The sequence below is a fragment of the Pseudophryne corroboree genome, chromosome 6, assembly GCF_028390025.1.
Source record: "Pseudophryne corroboree isolate aPseCor3 chromosome 6, aPseCor3.hap2, whole genome shotgun sequence".
Classification (NCBI taxonomy): domain Eukaryota; kingdom Metazoa; phylum Chordata; class Amphibia; order Anura; family Myobatrachidae; genus Pseudophryne; species Pseudophryne corroboree.
In genome coordinates, this window is record NC_086449.1 from 347,199,447 (window position 1) to 347,217,908 (window position 18,462).

Sequence of the window (18,462 nt, forward strand, 5' to 3'; positions counted from 1 at the left end):
ATAATACCCCTTTCCCTGTTGTAGGAGGGGTACCTTGATTATCACCTGCTGGGAATACAGCTTGTGAATGGCTTCCCATACCGCCTCCCTGTCGGAGGGAGACGTCGGTAAAGCAGACTTTAGGAAAACGGCGAAGGGGAGACGTCTCGAATTCCAATTTGTACCCCTGAGATACCACCTGAAGGATCCAGGGGTCCACCTGTGAGTGAGCCCACTGCACGCTGAAATTTTTGAGACGGGCCCCCACCGTGCCTGAGTCTGCTTGTAAAGCCCCAGCGTCATGCTGAGGACTTGGCAGGAAACGGGAGAGGGCTTCTGTTCCTGGGAACTGGCTGTTTGCTGCAGCCTTTTTCCTCTCCCTCTGCCACGGGGCAGAAATGAGGAGCCTTTTGCCCGCTTGCCCTTATGGGGCCCAAAGGACTGCGCCTGATAATACGGCGTCTTCTTATGTTGAGAGGCTACCTGGGGTAAAAATGTGGATTTCCCAGCCGTTGCCGTGGCCACCAGGTCTGTTAGACCTACCCCAAATAACTCCTCCCTTTTATAAGGCGATACTTCCATATGCCTTTTGGAATCAGCATCACCTGACCACTGTCTTGTCCATAACCCTCTTCTGGCAGAAATGGACAGCGCACTTACTCTTGATGCCAGTCGGCAAATATCCCTCTGTGCATCACGCATATATAGAAATGCATCTTTCAAATGCTCTATAGTCAGTAATATACTGTCCCTATCTAGGGTATCAATATTGTCAGTCAGGGAATCCGACCAAGCCACCCCAGCACTGCACATCCAGGCTGAGGCGATTGCTGGTCGCAGTATCACACCCGTGTGAGTGTATATACATTTTAGGATATTTTACTGCTTTCTGTCAGCAGGTTCCTTAAGGGCGGCCGTATCCGGGGACGGTAGTGCCACCTGTTTAGACAAGCGTGTGAGCGCTTTATTCACCCTAGGGGGTGTTTCCCAACGTGCCCTATCCTCTGGCGGGAAGGGGTATGATGCTAATAACTTTTTAGGAATTAACAGTTTTTATCGGGGGAAACCCACGCTTCATCACACACTTCATTTAATTCCTCAGATGCAGGAAAAACTACAGGCAGTTTTTTCTCACCCAACTTAATACCCTTTTTAGTGGTACTGGTATTATCAGAAATGTGTAAAAACATTTTCCATAGCCTCAATCATGTAACGTGTGGCCCTACTGGAAGTCACATTCGTCTCTTAATCGTCGACACTGGAGTCAGTATCCGTGTCGGCGTCTGTATCTGCCATCTGCGGTAATGGGCGTTTTAGAGCCCCTGATGGCTTTTGAGACACCTGGACAGGCACAGGCTGAGTCGCCGGCTGTCTCATGTCATCAATCTTTTGTAAAGAGCTGACACTGTCACATAATTCCTTCCATAACTCATCCACTCAGGTGTCGACTCCCTAGGGGGTGACATCTCTGTTACAGGCAATTGCTCCGCCTCCACCTCATTTTCCTCCTCATACATGTCGACACAACGTACTGACACACAGCACACACACAGGGAATGCTCTGATAGAGGACAGGACCCCACTAGCCCTTTGGGGAGACAGAGGGAGAGTATGCCAGCACACACCAGAGCGCTATATATATATATACAGGGATAACCTTATATAAGTGTTTTTCCCCTTATAGCTGCTGTATTGTTATACTGCGCCTAATTAGTGCCCCCCTCTCTTTTTTAACCCCTTTCTGTAGTGTAGTAACTGCAGGGGAGAGCCAGGGAGCTTCCCTCCAACGGAGCTGTGAGAGAAAATGGCGCCAGTGTGCCGAGGAGATAGGCTCCGCCCCCTTCTCGGCGGCCTTTTCTCCCGTTTTTCTGTGGCATCTGGCAGGGGTTAAAATTCATCCATATAGCCCTGGGGGCTATATGTGATGTATTTTCGCCAGCCAAGGTGTTTTTATTGCTGCTCAGGGCGCCCCCCCCTAGCGCCCTGCACCCTCAGTGACCGAAGTGTGAAGTGTGCTGAGGAGCAATGGCGCACAGCTGCAGTGCTGTGCGCTACCTTGGTGAAGACAGGATGTCTTCTGCCGCCGATTTTCCGGACCTCTTCTTGCTTCTGGCTCTGTAAGGGGGCCGGCGGCGCGGCTCTGGGACCGGACTCCGAGGCTGGGCCTGTGTTCGGTCCCTCTGGAGCTAATGGTGTCCAGTAGCCTAAGAAGCCCAATCCACTCTGCACGCAGGTGAGTTCGCTTCTTCTCCCCTTAGTCCCTCGATGCAGTGAGCCTGTTGCCAGCAGGTCTCACTGAAAATAAAAAACCTAAAACTAAACTTTCACTAAGAAGCTCAGGAGAGCCCCTAGTGTGCACCCTTCTCGGCCGGGCACAAAAATCTAACTGAGGCTTGGAGGAGGGTCATAGGGGGAGGAGCCAGTGCACACCAGGTAGTCCTAAAGCTTTACTTTTGTGCCCAGTCTCCTGCGGAGCCGCTATTCCCCATGGTCCTTACGGAGTTCCCAGCATCCACTAGTACGTCAGAGAAATATACAACAGTATTGATTTTACATATATTACAATTACATATTACAACTTCCAAATTTTTTTAAAATGAACAATAAAACTATAGTCCACATACAGATGGGTCCACGGTTATCTTGGCTAGTTTGCTGCGCCTAGGCACAACATGGTTTATTAACATAAACCCTTCATCTATTGCCTTCTTTTAAAGGCAAAAACCTTTACATTTTGTTCCAGGGTCCTACTGTGGTGCATTGAGGTTAGAGACCTCTAGCACACTACAATTAATGTGTGTCTAATTATCACCTGGATGTCCCACCCCACCATTACAGAAAGCACTCCTGAACATCAATCACATTCAGTACCCTGGAGTAGAGGACTAATACCCCAAGATTGAGAACTCCTGAGTTAGACTATTAGAATGCACTTGTTTTAGAACTTACCAGAGACCGCCTCATCTGCTGAAGGATGCTAATGAAGCAGTCACAGCTGATCATGCCTTCCGGAGCGGTCAGAATCTTACTTTTGTCAGTCTCATTAACCAGAGCAGAAGCTGCAAGCGCCATCTCAATCCATTCTAGGAGGTAGCGGAGCGAACCACGCTGAGAGGCCAGGCCAAGGAGCAGCTCTGAGGCCAGACGCCTTCCCAAAGTGTCTGCCCCTGAATTGGGAACAGTCACTCCCTTCAGGAAGGTGGTGACCTGTGCCAGGCAGTCTAGTCCCATAGGGGGTATTTTGCTCTCATTAGCAAGAGATAGAGGGGGTAGGGAATTTACCACATCAATGGCTGTACGTATTACATCATTACACAGATTCAGACCAGGTCCAGCAGTAGGTAGCATCCAGCTCTGCCTCAGTAAGGCGAAGAGAAGACTCAGACCAGTTCTCACACCCATCTCGATCAGGGCATCAGTACTAGAGCGAGGTCTTTCACTAACAGACAGAGTGTCTGCAGAACCAGAGTTATTTTCAGGTGAATGCTGCTGTTGCTTCACTTTGCCCTTGTCATGATACTTGTTGGATAGAGCATAAAACACCCTTTGGAGAACCAGCAGTCTTTTCCTCAGAGCCCCTGCAAAAGGAGAATCCGAGCACACCACCTTTGCCAGAGCCAGCTGGCTGCCGAGTAAAGCATCCAGGTAATGATCCTGCTCATCACACGACAAGGATTCTCTCTCAAAATCAGGCAACTGGGGTCCCTTGAGACACAGGACCTGCTGTGGAAGTGGGACCACCTCCTTGTTGCTGACCAACTTGGCATATAGGACAGAGACACCCTCCCGGGTAGCAATGGATTCACTATCTTCAGTTATCCAGGAGCTGTTCAGGTGCTCCAGCCATTTTAACTTCACAGGGGGCATCATGCCTGCCATTACTATTCACTCTACTGCCATGAGTCCTTCTGTAGATAAAGCAAAGGAATTTGTGTGAATAATACTGATAAGAAAGTAAAGCAAAGCAAAGATAAAGCCTGAAAGCTGGATATACAGATGTGTCCTTAAACACCTAGCCTCAATATGCTCTTTGGCAGGAGATGCCTGCTGCAAGTGAGCTGCAAGGTCCTGTGTAACTCTGCTTGTGCCAAGCATCTTTTCTGTCTGAAAATATGTTTTAGCCAAAAACGTAGGTAACAAACTGCTTCCAGAGACTGCACTGATTTGATGTGCGACACTTGTATACTGAATCTGTATACAAAGCATAATGGAACTTGGTGTGGAAAAAAGTTGTGGCCGCTTTGTATACAGATTCACATTCATGATTCATTGATCGCCTTTTCCCTTTATCTCTAAATAAATACAGAACGACACCTACCGTATTTTTCGGACCATAAGACGCACTTTTTCTCCCCAAAAATGTGGGGGGAAAAGTATGTGCGTCTTATGGAGCGAATAAGACGTGTTTGCGGGTAGCGCCGGCGGCCGGCGGGTAGCGGCGGGTCCTGGATGCTGCTGCTGCTGCACCGTCATCAGCAGAGCGCCCGCATCTCAGAGCCCATCTCAGCAGCAGAGCCGGCATCATGTGACTCCCCCGCTCTCGCCCACCTCCTCCCTCCTCAGGAGTGCACCTCGGGCAGCGTTAGCTGAGAGCCTGGACGCGGGGAACCACTGGTACTGTCAGTATGTGTGTGTGTGTATGTGTATACTGGCTCTGATGTGTGTGTGTCTCTGTATGCTGGCTCTGACAGAAGGCTGCACTGTACAGAATCCTTGTAGGAGTCTAAGAAATCACACAGAAATATCTCTTAGAGGTTGGTGAAAACTAGGGAGGCAGCGCAAGGATGATAAAGCAGAAATGGTTCAGAATATTTTTTTTCCAGTTTTCCTACTCTAAAAACTAGGTGCGTCTTATGGTCAGGTGCGTCTTATGGTCCGAAAAATACGTATATGTTGTATGAAATTGTATTATTTTTCTGTCTCGGGCTATGTAACTCCTCTAGTTTTGGGTTATAGGGCAATTCCATGAATATATGTACGTAGAGCCTAAAACATTAAAGTCAGCACAGGTACAAGATGCCATTAATCAGCCGAGTGCTCTATTTTTATTTGTGATCTAGTACTTCATATTAGGGCTTTTTATACTATCAGTGTTCACTGACTGAAAACAATATTATGGGCAGGTTTTCATTAATTTGCATATAAAACACTGAAAATATAGATGTTGGATTTACTTATTATATACCATCTTTACAGATCTCTCCTCCTACAATTAGCCTCAATACGCAATATGACAAGAGACACCTGGCACGAGTGAGCTGCCAAGTCCCATGCAACCAGGATGCACTGAAACTGCGCTGATTAATTTGGTATGCAACAGTTTTAGATCTGTGTGCGACTGAGTCTGTATACGTAGCACAACAAAATCTGGCAGGGACAAAGGTTGCGGCCTCTGCATTGTAGCAATTTGTATACAGGTTCAGACTTAGTTGCACAGAGATATACAAGTGTCACATATCAAATTAATCAGATCATTTGCCCTGTTTGTCCTAGTGGCATCACATTGCAAATAACATGGCTATTTCTAGTAAACAGACGCAAAAAAAAAAAAAAAAACACCCGATGCTTTAAGAGTCCCTTGGAACCTGGTGCACCAAGAGGGGCTGTTTGGTGCGACTGCATCAATAACTTATGAGGACACATCTGTAGTTTGCTCCTGTGATCAGGAAGTAGATCTAAAGAGGAAGTGCCACCATTTATACAGCTGAGCTCAGTCAGTGATTACACAGCTTGCAATGAACCGAGTGCTGAGTCATTTTTGAAATAATCCTGAACAAGAGTGTTTTATATTAATAAATTTCAACATACTCCTGGTGAGTTATAGAGTCTCAGTAAAGACTACATTTCATGAATGTACTACTTGTTTAATCTTTATTTTGTTCTGAGTGTACCCATTTGTAGTGGACATATTTTATTTGCACTTCTTCCGTGTATCTGAATTTATGTTTGAATGTTTAGGTCAGCTTTTATTCACAATTATTCAAAGTATTGAGCCATGCTGATACATTCCAAATTGTGTCATTTTGACCCTAAATATTTTGCCAAACATAGCAGGAAAAAATAAGATTTTAAACCTACCGGAAAATCTATTTCTCCTAGTCCGTAGAGGATGCTGGGGACTCCGTAAGGACCATGGGGTATAGACGGGCTCCGCAGGAGACATGGGCACCTAAAAAGAACTTTTAGTATGGGTGTGCACTGGCTCCTCCCTCTATGCCCCTCCTCCAGACGTCAGCTAGAGAACTGTGCCCAGAGGAGATGGACAATACGAGGAAAGGATTTTGTAAATCAAAGGGCAAGATTCATACCAGCCCACACCAATTATACCATATAACCTGGAATACACATAACCAGTAAACAGTATGAACAAACAACAGCAACGGTCCAAGACCGATTCCAACTGTAACATAACCCTTATGTAAGCAATAACTATATACAAGTCTTGCAAATTTTCCGCACTGGGACGGGCGCCCAGCATCCTCTACGGACTAGGAGAAATAGATTTACCGGTAGGTTTAAAATCTTATTTTCTCTTACGTCCTAGAGGATGCTGGGTACTCCGTAAGGACCATGGGGTTCATACCAAAGCTCCCAATCGGGCGGGAGAGTGCGGATGACTCTGCAGCACCGACTGAGCGAACGCTAGGTCCTCATCAGCCAGGGTATCAAACTTGTAGAACTTTGCAAAGGTGTTTGACCCCGACCAAGTTGCTGCTCGGCAAAGCTGTAATGCCGAGACGCCCCGGGCAGCCGCCCAAGAAGAGCCCAACTTCCTAGTGGAATGGGCCTTTACTGAATGTGGTAACGGCAATCCAGCCGTAACATACGCCTGCTGAATCGTGTTACAGATCCAGCGAGCAATAGTCTGCTTTGAAGCAGGCGCGCCAATCTTGTTGGCTGCATACAGAACAAACAGAGCCTCTGTTTTCCTAATTCTAGCCGTCCTGGCTACATAAATCTTTAAGGCCCTGACTACATCCAGGGACTGGCATCCTCAAAGTCACTTGTAGCCACAGGCACCACAATAGGTTGGTTTATATGGAACGAAGAAACCACCTTAGGTACAAATTGAGGACGAGTCATCAATTCCGCTCTAACAACATGAAAAATTAAGTAGGGGCTCTTGTGAGACAAGGCCGCTAATTCTGACACCCGCCTTGCAGATGCCAAGGCCAATAACATGACCACCTTCCAGGTAAGAAATTTCAACTCAACCGTGTTAAGGGGTTCAAACCAGTGTGATTTTAAGAACTGTAACACCACGTTCAGGTCCCATGGTGCCACTGGGGGCACAAAAGGAGGCTGGATGTGTAGCACTCCCTTTACAAAAGTCTGGACTTGTAGAAGAGAAGCCAATTCCTTCTGAAAGAATATCGACCGAGCCGAAATATGTACCTTAACAGAGCCTAATTTTAGGCCCATATCCACTCCTGTCTGTAGGAAGTGGAGAAAACGACCCAAATGGAAATCTTCCATAGTAGCATTCCTGGTTTCACACCCAGAGACATATTTCCGCCAGATACAGTGATAATGTTTTGCCGTCACCTCCTTCCTAGCCTTTATTAGAGTAGGTATGACCTCTTCCGGAATACCCTTCTCAGCTAGGATCCGGCGTTCAACCGCCATGCCGTCAAACGTAACCGCGGTAAGTCTTGGAACATGCAGGGCCCCTGCTGCAACAGGTCCTCCCTTACAGGAAGAGGCCAAGGATCTTCTGTGAGCATCTCCTGAAGATCTGAGATTCGAGGCCAGTCTGGAACTATGAGTATTGTCTGTACTCTTTTTCGCCTTATGATCCTCAACACCTTTGTGATGAGAGGAAGAGGAGGAAACACGTAGACCGATTGGAACACCCATGGTGTTACCAGAGCGTCTACTGCTATTGCCTGAGGGTCCCGGGACCTGGCACAATACCTCCGAAGCTTCTTGTTGAGGCGTGACGCCATCATGTCTATTTGAGGAACTCCCCCAAAGACCCGTTATCTCTGCAAAGACTTCTTGATGAAGTCCCCACTCTCCTGGATGGAGATCGTGTCTGCTGAGGAAGTCTGCCTCCCAGTTGTCCACACCCGGAATGAAGACAGCTGACAGAGCGCTTATGTGATTTTCCGCCCAGCAAAGAATCCTGGTGGCTTCTGCCATCGCGACTCTGCTCCTTGTCCCGCCTTGGCGGTTCACATGAGCCACTGCTGTGACATTGTCCGATAGAATCAGCACCGGTAGGTTGCGAAGAAGACTCTCCGCTTGTCGAAGGCCGTTGTATATGGCCCTTAATTCCAACACGTTGATGTACAGGCAGGACTCCTGGCTTGTCCATAGTCCTTGAAAATTTCTTCCTTGGGTGACTGCTCCCCATCCTCGGAGGCTCGCGTCCGTGGTTACCAGAACCCAGTCCTGAATGCCGAATCTGCGACCCTCTAGGAGGTGAGCACTTTGCAGCCACCATAGAAGAGACACCCTGGCCCTGGGGGACAGCGTTATCTTTTGATGTAATTGTAGATGGGACCCGGACCATTTGTCCAGAAGGTCCCATTGAAACGTCCTCGCATGGAACCTGCCGAAGGGGATGGCCTCGTAGGCTGCCACCATTTTCCCCAGAACACGAGTGCATTGATGAACTGACACTCTTTTTGGCTTTAGCAGATCTCTGACCATGTTCTGGAGGTCCTGGGCTTTTTCCAACGGGAGAAAAACCTTCTTTTGTTCCGTGTCCAGTATCATACCTAGGAACGCTAGTCAAGTTGTTGGAACCAACTGTGACTTCGGTAGATTGAGAATCCAACCGTGTTGCTGGAGTACTCTCAGAGAGAGAGTGACACGTTTCTCAGCAATTGCTCTTTTGATCTCGCCTTTATCAGGAGATCGTCAAAGTATGGGATAACTGTGACTCCTTGCTTGCGCAGGACCACCATCATTTCCGCCATTATCTTGGTGAAAATCCTCGGGGCCGTGGAAAGCCCAAACGGCAATGTCTGAAACCGGTAATGACAATCCTGTACAGCGAATCTCAGGTACTCCTGATGAGAGGGATATATGGGGACATGAAGGTAAGCATCCTTTATGTCCAGTGACGCCATAAAATCCCCCCCCTCCAGGCTGGCTATTACCGCTCGGAGCGATTCCATCTTGAATTTGAATCTTTTCAAGTACAGGCTTAGGGATTTTAGATTTAAAATGGGTCTGACCGAACCATCCGGCTTCGGGACCACAAAAAAGGGTCGAATAGTACCCTTTTCCCTGTTGGTTCAGGGGAACCCTGATAATTACTTGCTGTTGACACAGCGTTTGAATTGCAGCTAACACTACATCCCGCTCTGGGGTAGAAGCTGGTAAGGCCGACTTGAAAAATCGGCATGGGGGCACCTCTTCGAATTCCAGTTTGTAGCCTTGGGAAACTATTTCCAATGCCCAAGGATTCACGTCTGACCTGACCCAGACCTGGCTGAAGAGTCGAAGGCGTGCCCCCACTGGTGTGGACTCCCGCAGGGGAGCCCCAGCGTCATGCAGTGGGTTTTGTAGAAGCCGGGGAGGACTTCTGTTCCTGGGCACCAGCCGAAGCAGGTGTTCTCTTTCCTCTACCCTTACCACTGGCAAGGAAGGAGGATCCCCGACCTCTTCTGGACTTTTGCGACCGAAAGGACTGCATGTGATATTGTGGAGTTTTCTTTTGCTGTTGGGGAATAAAAGGTAAAAAGGTAGATTTACCCGCGGTAGTGTGGAAACCAGGTCCGCAAGCCCATCCCCAAACAACACGTCACCCTTATAGGGTAAAACCTTCATGTGCTTTTTCGAATCCGCATCACCCGTCCATTGGGTCCATAAGGATCGTCTCGCTGAAATAGCCATGGCATTGGCTCTGGAACCCAGCAACCCAATGTCCCTTTGAGCGTCTCTCATATACAAGACTGCGTCTTTAATATGGGCTAGAGTTAACAAAATAGCATCCCTATCTAGGGTATCAAGGTCAGCCGACAGGGTATCTGTCCAAGCTGCAACTGCGCTACATACCCATACCGACGCAATTGCCGGTCTGAGCAAAGCACCAGTATGTGAATAAATATACTTTAATGTAGTCTCCTGCCTGCGGTCCGCAGGGTCCTTGAGGGCCGCTGTGTCTGGAGACGGCAGCGCCACTTTCTTGGACAGGCGTGTTAAAGCCTTGTCCACAGTGGGAGAGGATTTCCAACGTACCCTGTCCTGTGTAGGGAAAGGGTATGCCATATTAATTCTTTTGGGAACCTGCAGCCTGTTATCTGGAGTCTCCCAAGCTTTTTCAAATAACTCGATAAGTTCATGAGATGGGGGAAAGTTTATTATCTGTTTCTTTCCCTTAAACATGTGTACCCTCGTATCTGGAATAGAGGGTTCATCAGCAATATGCAACACATCTCTTATTGCAATAATCATACACTGAATACTCTGTCACCTTAGGGTGCAATCTAGCTTCATCATAGTCGACACTGGAATCAGAGTCCGTGTCAGTATCAGTGTCCACAACTAGTGACAAGGGACGCTTTTGAGACCCCGACGGGCCCTGTGAGTCGGTCCAATCCGAGTATTGACCCCCTGATGCCTCCCTGGATTCAGCTTTATCTAGCCTCTTATGTAAAGATGCCACACTTGCATTCAACATATGCCACATGTCCATCCATTCCTGAGTCGGCACTACCGACGGGGACACACCACTCATCTGCTCCACCTCCTCCTTGGAGAAGCCTTCTGCTTCAGACATGCCGACACGCACGTACCGACACCCCCCACACACAGGGATATACCTATAAGGGGACAAATCCCCAACCAGGCCCTTAGGAGAGACAGAGAGAGAGTATGCCAGCACACACCCAGCGCCAAACTGACACTGGAAACTCCAGACAGCGCTTTTATATTATTATATAATGCCAATCTTCCCACTCACTGCGCTCCAATGTGCCCCCCTCCTCTTTTTCAGCCCTCTGAAGTGTTCAGCAGGGGAGAGTCCGGGGAGCCAGCGTTCTCTGCAGCCTCTGTGGAGAAAATGGCGCTGGTTAGTGCTAAGGGATCAAGCTCCGCCCCCTCCAGCGGCGGGCTTCGGTCCCTCTTCAATTTTAATAAAATGGCGGGGGATCATCCATTTGCTGCCTTCGCAGCCTAATGTGACCTTTTTTGCCCAAAAATGAGGTTTATTGCTGCCCAGGGCGCCCGCCCTGCCCCCATCAGTGCTTTCTGTGTGTCTGTGTGTGGGAGCAATGGCGTGCAGCTTACCGCTGCGCGCTTTACCTCATGAAGATCTGAAGTCTTCTGCCGCCTTTGACGTCTTCTTGCTTCTCATACTCACCCGGCTTCTATCTTCCGGCTCTGTGACGAGGATGGCGGCGCGGCTTCGGGACGAACCCCAGGGTGAGACCTGTGTTCCGACTCCCTCTGGAGCTAATGGTGTCCAGTAGCCTAAGAAGCAGAGCCTATCATTTAAGTAGGTCTGCTCCTCTCCCCTCAGTCCCACGATGCAGGGAGCCTGTTGCCAGCAGTGCTCCCTGAAAATAAAAAACCTAACAAAATTCTTTTCTTTTTCCACAGAAAACTCAGGAGAGCTCTCTGCAGTGCACCCTTGGATCTAACTGAGGCACAGGATCTAACTGAGGTCTGGAGGAGGGGCATAGAGGGAGGAGCCAGTGCACACCCATACTAAAAGTTCTTTATAGGTGCCCATGTCTCCTGCGGAGCCCGTCTATACCCCATGGTCCTTACGGAGTCCCCAGCATCCTCTAGGACGTAAGAGAAATACAGATATAGCCAGCCTCGTCCATTTTGCGGCTATTCGCATCAGAGATAAGTTTGCCATAGGTAGTGTGTGCATACATGGGCACATGCTTACAGTCGAACCTGCAGCACAAAGACATTACATTGTCTAATCGTGGGTACGAAATCACACCCTGGTGCACCTTATTGTGCAACAAAGAGACTGGCTATATCTGCAAGTAGTAGTAGTTGCTTTAGTAGGTGGCAAACATTTTGTACTCCGTATACTTTACCATGCTCATTACCCACACGGTAATTTCATTCAGAAAAATGTGCCCAGGTTACACAAATTGTCAAACTTTTACCAAACTTACGTAGATGTATAGCTAGAATATCCCCATCTTAAAGCTAGAGTTAATTCCGTAAGCTGAATTTAGCAATTTATTGTGCACACACATAGTAACATGTCTCATGAATGGCGATTCCTTTACAGACCTTGAAAGTAGGTTGATTTATCAAGGACAGCTTACACAAGAGAACACTTAAGCTAATTTTATAAAGTATCTTATAATGGGGTTTATTGTGGGCTGATTGTTATGATAATTTGTTCACAGTGGTGGCAGTTGTTTAATACATAGGGCGGGATTCAAATCTTGCAGCTGCCCTCCCGCCCACCGGCAGTATTCAAATGTTACTGCCGATGGGCCTGATATCAGCATTTCAGCTCGCCACCCCCTGGGGTGGTGAGCCAAAATGCACGAAAAGTGACCCGTTTGGATGCCCAAACGGGACTTTTTGCGATCGCGCCCATGACTTTAGTCAGATTTAGCGGCTTTACGCAGCTAAACCAGTCTGTTATGGGCGCGATCAGCGCGATAACAGGGGGCCATAGAATATCGCCCCGCAATCTCCCGTCACTTTAGACGGGATATCAGGGGCAATAAAAGATTTGAATCCCGCCCATTGAGTTTATCACTGTAAAAACGTGATTCCATTACTGGTGGAATTGCCCTATGATTGGGGATGGGGGGGGTCTGTTTTTATCTTGGCTATGTGTCTTGCTTTCCCTTTATTGCCCCTCCTCTCTTTTTCCATTACCCCAGTCGTCCACTTTCTACAAAATGTGTTTACAGATAAGTACCAATAGTGAGAACTTTTACAGGGGGAACGGAACACTTAGCAGAATATCCCATTTAACAACCCAGCATCCTTAACATTGCATCTCTCTGATCAGAACTAATATGTACTTAAAAAGGCAGAAAGAGTCCATGTTTAATATAAAATTGTATAAAAATTAAGGCAGATAAAGAATAACTCTGCCCTTTTTACTTCCTAGAGCATTTTGTGCTGTAAGTCCAAACCGCTGCAGGCTTCAGGATGCACCATTCCTGCTCACACAATGTAGGTGTGCGTATAATATATTATGCAATACGTGTAAGCAAGAGAGAGTTGGAGCAAACAAAGAAACCAAAAACATAAATATCAAGTTTGAAATGCATTTTTGTTTATACTTTAGACCAAATAGACAGTGACTTGATGAGGTAAAAAGCAAAGCCAAAAAAGTTAGAGCATCTGCAACATAGACAGCGGAGGTCCTAAAGATGGAACTGCAATAATTTAGCTTGTGTAAAGGAGAAGTATATTAATACACTGATGTATGGTATAATTGAGATGCTATATGATCATTCAAAGGCATAATTATTTTCCAATTACTTACAGCAGGAGCAGTATTATAAAATTCTAAAACACAATCTTAATGAGCTGATAACAGAACGCTAGATAGACAGACAGACAGAACATCATGGGAGGTAACCCACATGATTTTAGTAGAGAAGTAATACTGGAGATTCATACTTTTCACACTGCAGAAATTGCCCTGATCACTTCCACAGAACTCCATGGAGAAGGGATGCTGTAACCTCCATAATCATGCAAGTAAATGCCCCACCCTCAGCATGTAATGTAGTAGTCTGGAGAGAGAAATAATAGTGTTACCACATAAAGTTAAGAAACTGATAAATCCTAAAATATGCAAGATTAGGAAACACAGGAAAGGGAGAAGATTAACCTCATCCATTCTTAATTGCCCAGTATTCATTAAATGCATAATTTCAATTCTTAAGCCTTCAGCCTCGCTAAGAATACCAAAGGCTTTTCGGTAAAACCTATTTTATTAGGCGCCACAAACAGTTGTCAAACAGATAACCTAGTATATTAAAAAAGTTGAACAGCAGCGACCTGCTTTACATACTCACCACATCATCACAGACAACACTCCATCTACATCTCTATTACACTTACCACATTACCTGCCCTAATACAGAGTCACCACTGTTTAGTGCTCCCGTCTCACAAATGGTGACATTTTTCAGCTGTTCTGATAGCAAGTTAAGCCCACTGCCACTCACCACTCCCACTTCTGATCTTTGCTCAGTAATCAATTGCGTAAGAAAAGCTGCACTATGAATACATTCAGAAAGGTAATAAAGTAATGATGAGGACTTAAAAACTATTGACCAAAATTGATTCTGGAGATTTTTATCCTTATGACACCAACACTGCTCTATGCACCTGAACAGGTTGTTGGGTCCACTTCCTCAGGTACTGTACAGCCAGAGTAATAGTCTATGCCCCTTGCTACAGTCAAAGCCATTATGGTTTGTGATTCAGAGATGGTAATAAAGCAAAGAAAATAGCAAATGTATACCTCAGCAGGGCCTATACTGCACTGCACATGGGGCAGATTTAGAGCTGGAAGGGGCATCTGCTAGAGAAACTGCAGTGTAAATATAAAACTCTCTCGCATTTGTGGGCTACATGCAAAAGCAGCCAGTATTTACTCTGCATGCAAAAAAAAAAAGAAATGTAATTACACCGCTTGCATTGCAGCATGGTTTGTTCAAATGCAGCTTTTTATGTGCTTTACTCCAAAATCTGAATCAGCCCCTTAGCGTACATCATTGTGTACTGTGAGACATGTAGGGGCAGCATAGACGGTGTAATGTTTAGCATTACTGCCTAACAGCACTGAGGTCATGGGTCCAATTCCCACTATGGCTTCAACTGTTTGGAGTATGTATATACTCCCCATGCTTGCATGGGTTTCCTACGGGTTCCTCCCACAATCCAAAAGTATATACTGCGTTATTTGGCTCCCAACAAAGTTAAACCAAGCATGAAAGTGTCAGGAATATAGACTGTAAGCTCCACTGGGGCAGGGACTGATATGAATGGCAAATGTTCTCTGTAAAACGCTGCAGAATGTGTGTGCGTTATATCAATAAATAACTGGTGAAAAATAAATGTAGGATATGAATAAAAGAGCTGCTTACTACTTATTTTTTTTATAAAGCCCACACTAAGGGCAGTATGGATAGTGTAATGTTTAGCATTACTGCCTCACAGCACTGAGGTTGTGGGGGTGCGATTCCCACCATGGCCCTAACTGAATGGCATTTGTATATACTCACTGTACTTGCGTGGGTTTTCCTCCCACACGCCAAAAATATACTGTTAGGTTAATTGGCTCCCAATAAATATTAACCCTTGTGCAGTGGTTCCCAAACTTTTCTAAATCATGGCGCCCTAGAGTATCAAAAAAAATTTCACGGCACCCCTAGGCTAAAAGTGTCTAACTAAGAAATTGAAAAAAAAAAAATTTAAATTAAGTCAATTGTGTTTTTATGTCATCTTTAGGATCCGTTATGGGGTGAGGGACAGGATTCGCTTCTGTTTGTCCACATATTTTATGATTTGCAGCCACAAACACTAGTTTTGCCTATTACATTGATCAAAAATAGTTTGAATTGAACCTAGACCACCAAATCAAGGCACCCCTGTAAGTGCCCCAAGGCACCCCAGGGTGCCACGGCACACAGTTTGAGAATCACTGCCCTAGTGTGTAAGTATGTATTGTACATGGGCAGACTAGACAGGCCAAGTGGTTCTTATCTGCTGTCAAATTCTATTTATCCAAGTCCCATAGAGGCTCATAGGCAAAGACCTTAACCCCTTGCCTGGCATGGTCGCATCAGATGCAACTATGCCTGCAAGTGCTTTATCTGACCTGGTTGCATAGGATGTGACCAGTCAGATAAAGTGTGTTCGCAACGGCAGGGAAGGAAAACTTCCCTCCGCTGCTGCTGGTCCCTCTGCCTCCCTGCACTCTGCCCTACTGATTGCCATGCTGCCGATCATTGCGGATTGCTTCACTGTAGGGATGGTATTGGCCTGGTGATGAGCGGTGCCTGGTTTCCTCCAAACATGACGCCTGGCATTCACGACAAAGAGTTCAATCTTTGTCTCATGAGACCAGAGAATTTTGTTTCTCAGGGTCCAAGAGTCCTTCCGGTGGATTTTGGCAAGTTCCAGGCGGGCTGCCATGTGCTTTTTTTTTACTAAGGAATGTCTTCCGTCTGACCACTCTACCATACAGGACTTATTGGTGGATTGCTGCAGAGATGGTTGTCCTTCTGGAAGGTTCTCCTCTCTCCACAGAGGAATGCTTTAACTCTGACAGAGTTACCATCAGGTTCTTGGTCACCTCCCTGACTAGGGCCCTTCTCCCCCGATCGCTCAGTTTTGATAGCCGGCCAGCTCTAGGAAGAGTCCTAGTGGTTCCGAATTTCTTCCATTTACGGATGATGGAGGCCACTGTGCTCATTGGGACCTTCAAAGTAGCAGATAGTTTTATGTACCATTCCCCAGATTTGTGCCTCGAGACAATCCTGTCTCGGAGGTCTACAGACAATTCCTTTGACTTCATACAGCTCAGACGTGCACAGCCAATCAGGAGAGTGCCAAGACGTGGCGCTCCCTGATTGGCTGAAGGGACCCTCTTTGACAGCAGTCTCGGGGGGTCCCGGCAGTCGGGGAAAGGGGTCCCATGTGTAAACATGGGACCCCTTTCAGTGTGTGGATCGTGTTTTGCGTTTTTTTTATTTTGCCAAGTACGTGGATTACAAACTAAGAGGACCAATCTACACAGGATTGTTGTGAGTATAATTTTATTTACAGGTACCCCGTGGATTCTACGTGGACAAGGGGACCGAGCCTCGTGTCAACATAGGTATGTGTGTATGTCGGTGTGCATGTATGTAATAAAGTTATACTGTCACGGTGTGTGTGTACTGTTTTTATTTGGGTATTTTTTTTGTAGTAGTACTACAGGTACCAGCGGGCCCGTTTCCCCCCACATGCTGGTACTTATGGTTCTCCAAGTACCAGCTTGCGGGGGAGTCTTGCTGGGACTTGTAGTTCTGCTACAAAAAACAATATTCTTTTTTCTGACACATGGCTATCAGCCCCCCATCCGCCGCCCTTGGATGGAGGCGGGGGGCAGCCTCGGGCATCACCCCTGGCCCTTGGGTGGCTGGAGGGGGGGACCCCCTTGATTTAAGGGATCCCCACTCTTCCAGGGTACCCCGGCCAGGGGTGACTAGTTAGTGATTTAATGCCAGGGCCGCAGGGACCGATATAAAAGTGTCCCCCGGCTGTGGCATTATCTCTCTGACTAGTAAAGCCCGGTGCTGGTGTTAAAAATACGGGGGGGGCCCCTACGTGTTTTGTCCCCCATATTTTTGGCAACAGGACTGGACGCAGAGACCGGTGCTGGTTGTTAAAATACGGGGGATCCCATGTAATTTTTCCCCCCGTATTTTTACAACCAGGACCAGCTCAAAGAGCCAGAGGCTGGTTATGCTTAGGAGGGGGGACCCCACGCAATTTTTTCAGAGTTTTTTTTTTAACACTTTTGTGCCGTCCATAAAGTCGAATCCAGGACACACACTATCGTCAATTGGTCCGTTTTTCAACAGCGGGACTGTCAAATCCGTTTTTTATTGAATAGGTCGAATTCGGGTCCCGGCGGCCGAGATTCGGCGGTCGAATTGTGTCGAATCCAAAAACAGTCGAATTCCAGCCGGAATTCGACCGCAATTGCATATACCCCTAGGTCTCTACTACTGAATACCAAACAATGGGGGTAATTCCAAGTTGATCGCAGCAGGATTTTTGTTAGCAGTTGGCCAAAACCATGTGCACTGCAGGTGTGGCAGATATAACATGTGCAGAGAGAGTTAGATTTGGGTGGGTTATTTTGTTTCTGTGCAGGGTAAATACTGGCTGCTTTATTTGTACACTGCAAATTAGATTGCAGATTGAACACACCACACCCAAATCTAACTCTCTCTGCACATGTTTTGCCCAACTGCTAACAAAAATCCTGCTGCGATCAACTTGGAATTACCCCCAATGTCCTGGCCTAAAAGACAACAAATTGTCATACATAGTACTATCCTTTTACCTGGTGTACCTGAATTTTAGACACAGAAGTCCAGGGCACGGACCCATACAACCCACTTCTACCACCTTACTTCCCCCATATCAGCATTACCGGATTCCTAGCAAGAACATAAAACACTCTTGCTTGTCCCACAGTAAGACCTCCTCTGTTAACATTTCACTAAGGGTACCACAATTGCTGGTGGGCAGAACGTGATCCCCTTAGTATTGAGGAAAAAGTGTGGTGGATGAGATAATTACCATTTTACAGAGTGGAATGGATTAATAGATCCATAATGTTATGGCCAATATGCATAAAGCTGACAGGTAAAAAATGTTGACAGAAAAAAATGTCAACCATAACATTGTCAATCTATCATCTGGATACCCTTACAGAGTTCTCATTTTCGATGTGTGTAGTGTTCAGTGCATGCTAACTATATAAACAGCTCCAAGTATGCTTCAATTATGTATAAATTATGTATG

The 18,462-nt window shown here is 46.6% G+C and overlaps 1 protein-coding gene across 9 annotated transcripts in view; it reads right to left on the reverse strand.

Moving 5' to 3' along the window:
* The window catches only part of HERC1 (HECT and RLD domain containing E3 ubiquitin protein ligase family member 1), a 475,564-nt gene that overhangs the window by 416,576 nt on the left and 40,526 nt on the right, over positions 1-18,462 (reverse strand). For 7 of the 9 annotated variants that reach the window (XM_063926546.1, XM_063926547.1, XM_063926545.1 and 4 more), the window contains exons 2-3: positions 13,549-13,664; positions 2,929-3,887 (exon numbers count right to left, since the gene is read on the reverse strand). In XM_063926546.1, coding sequence (XP_063782616.1) covers positions 2,929-3,858 — 930 coding nt within the window. In that variant the 5' untranslated portion in view covers positions 3,859-3,887; positions 13,549-13,664. Of the gene's footprint in view, positions 1-2,928; positions 3,888-13,511; positions 13,665-18,462 lie in introns of all 9 variants that reach the window. The other 2 variants (XM_063926541.1, XM_063926542.1) reach the window with 2 other exon arrangements.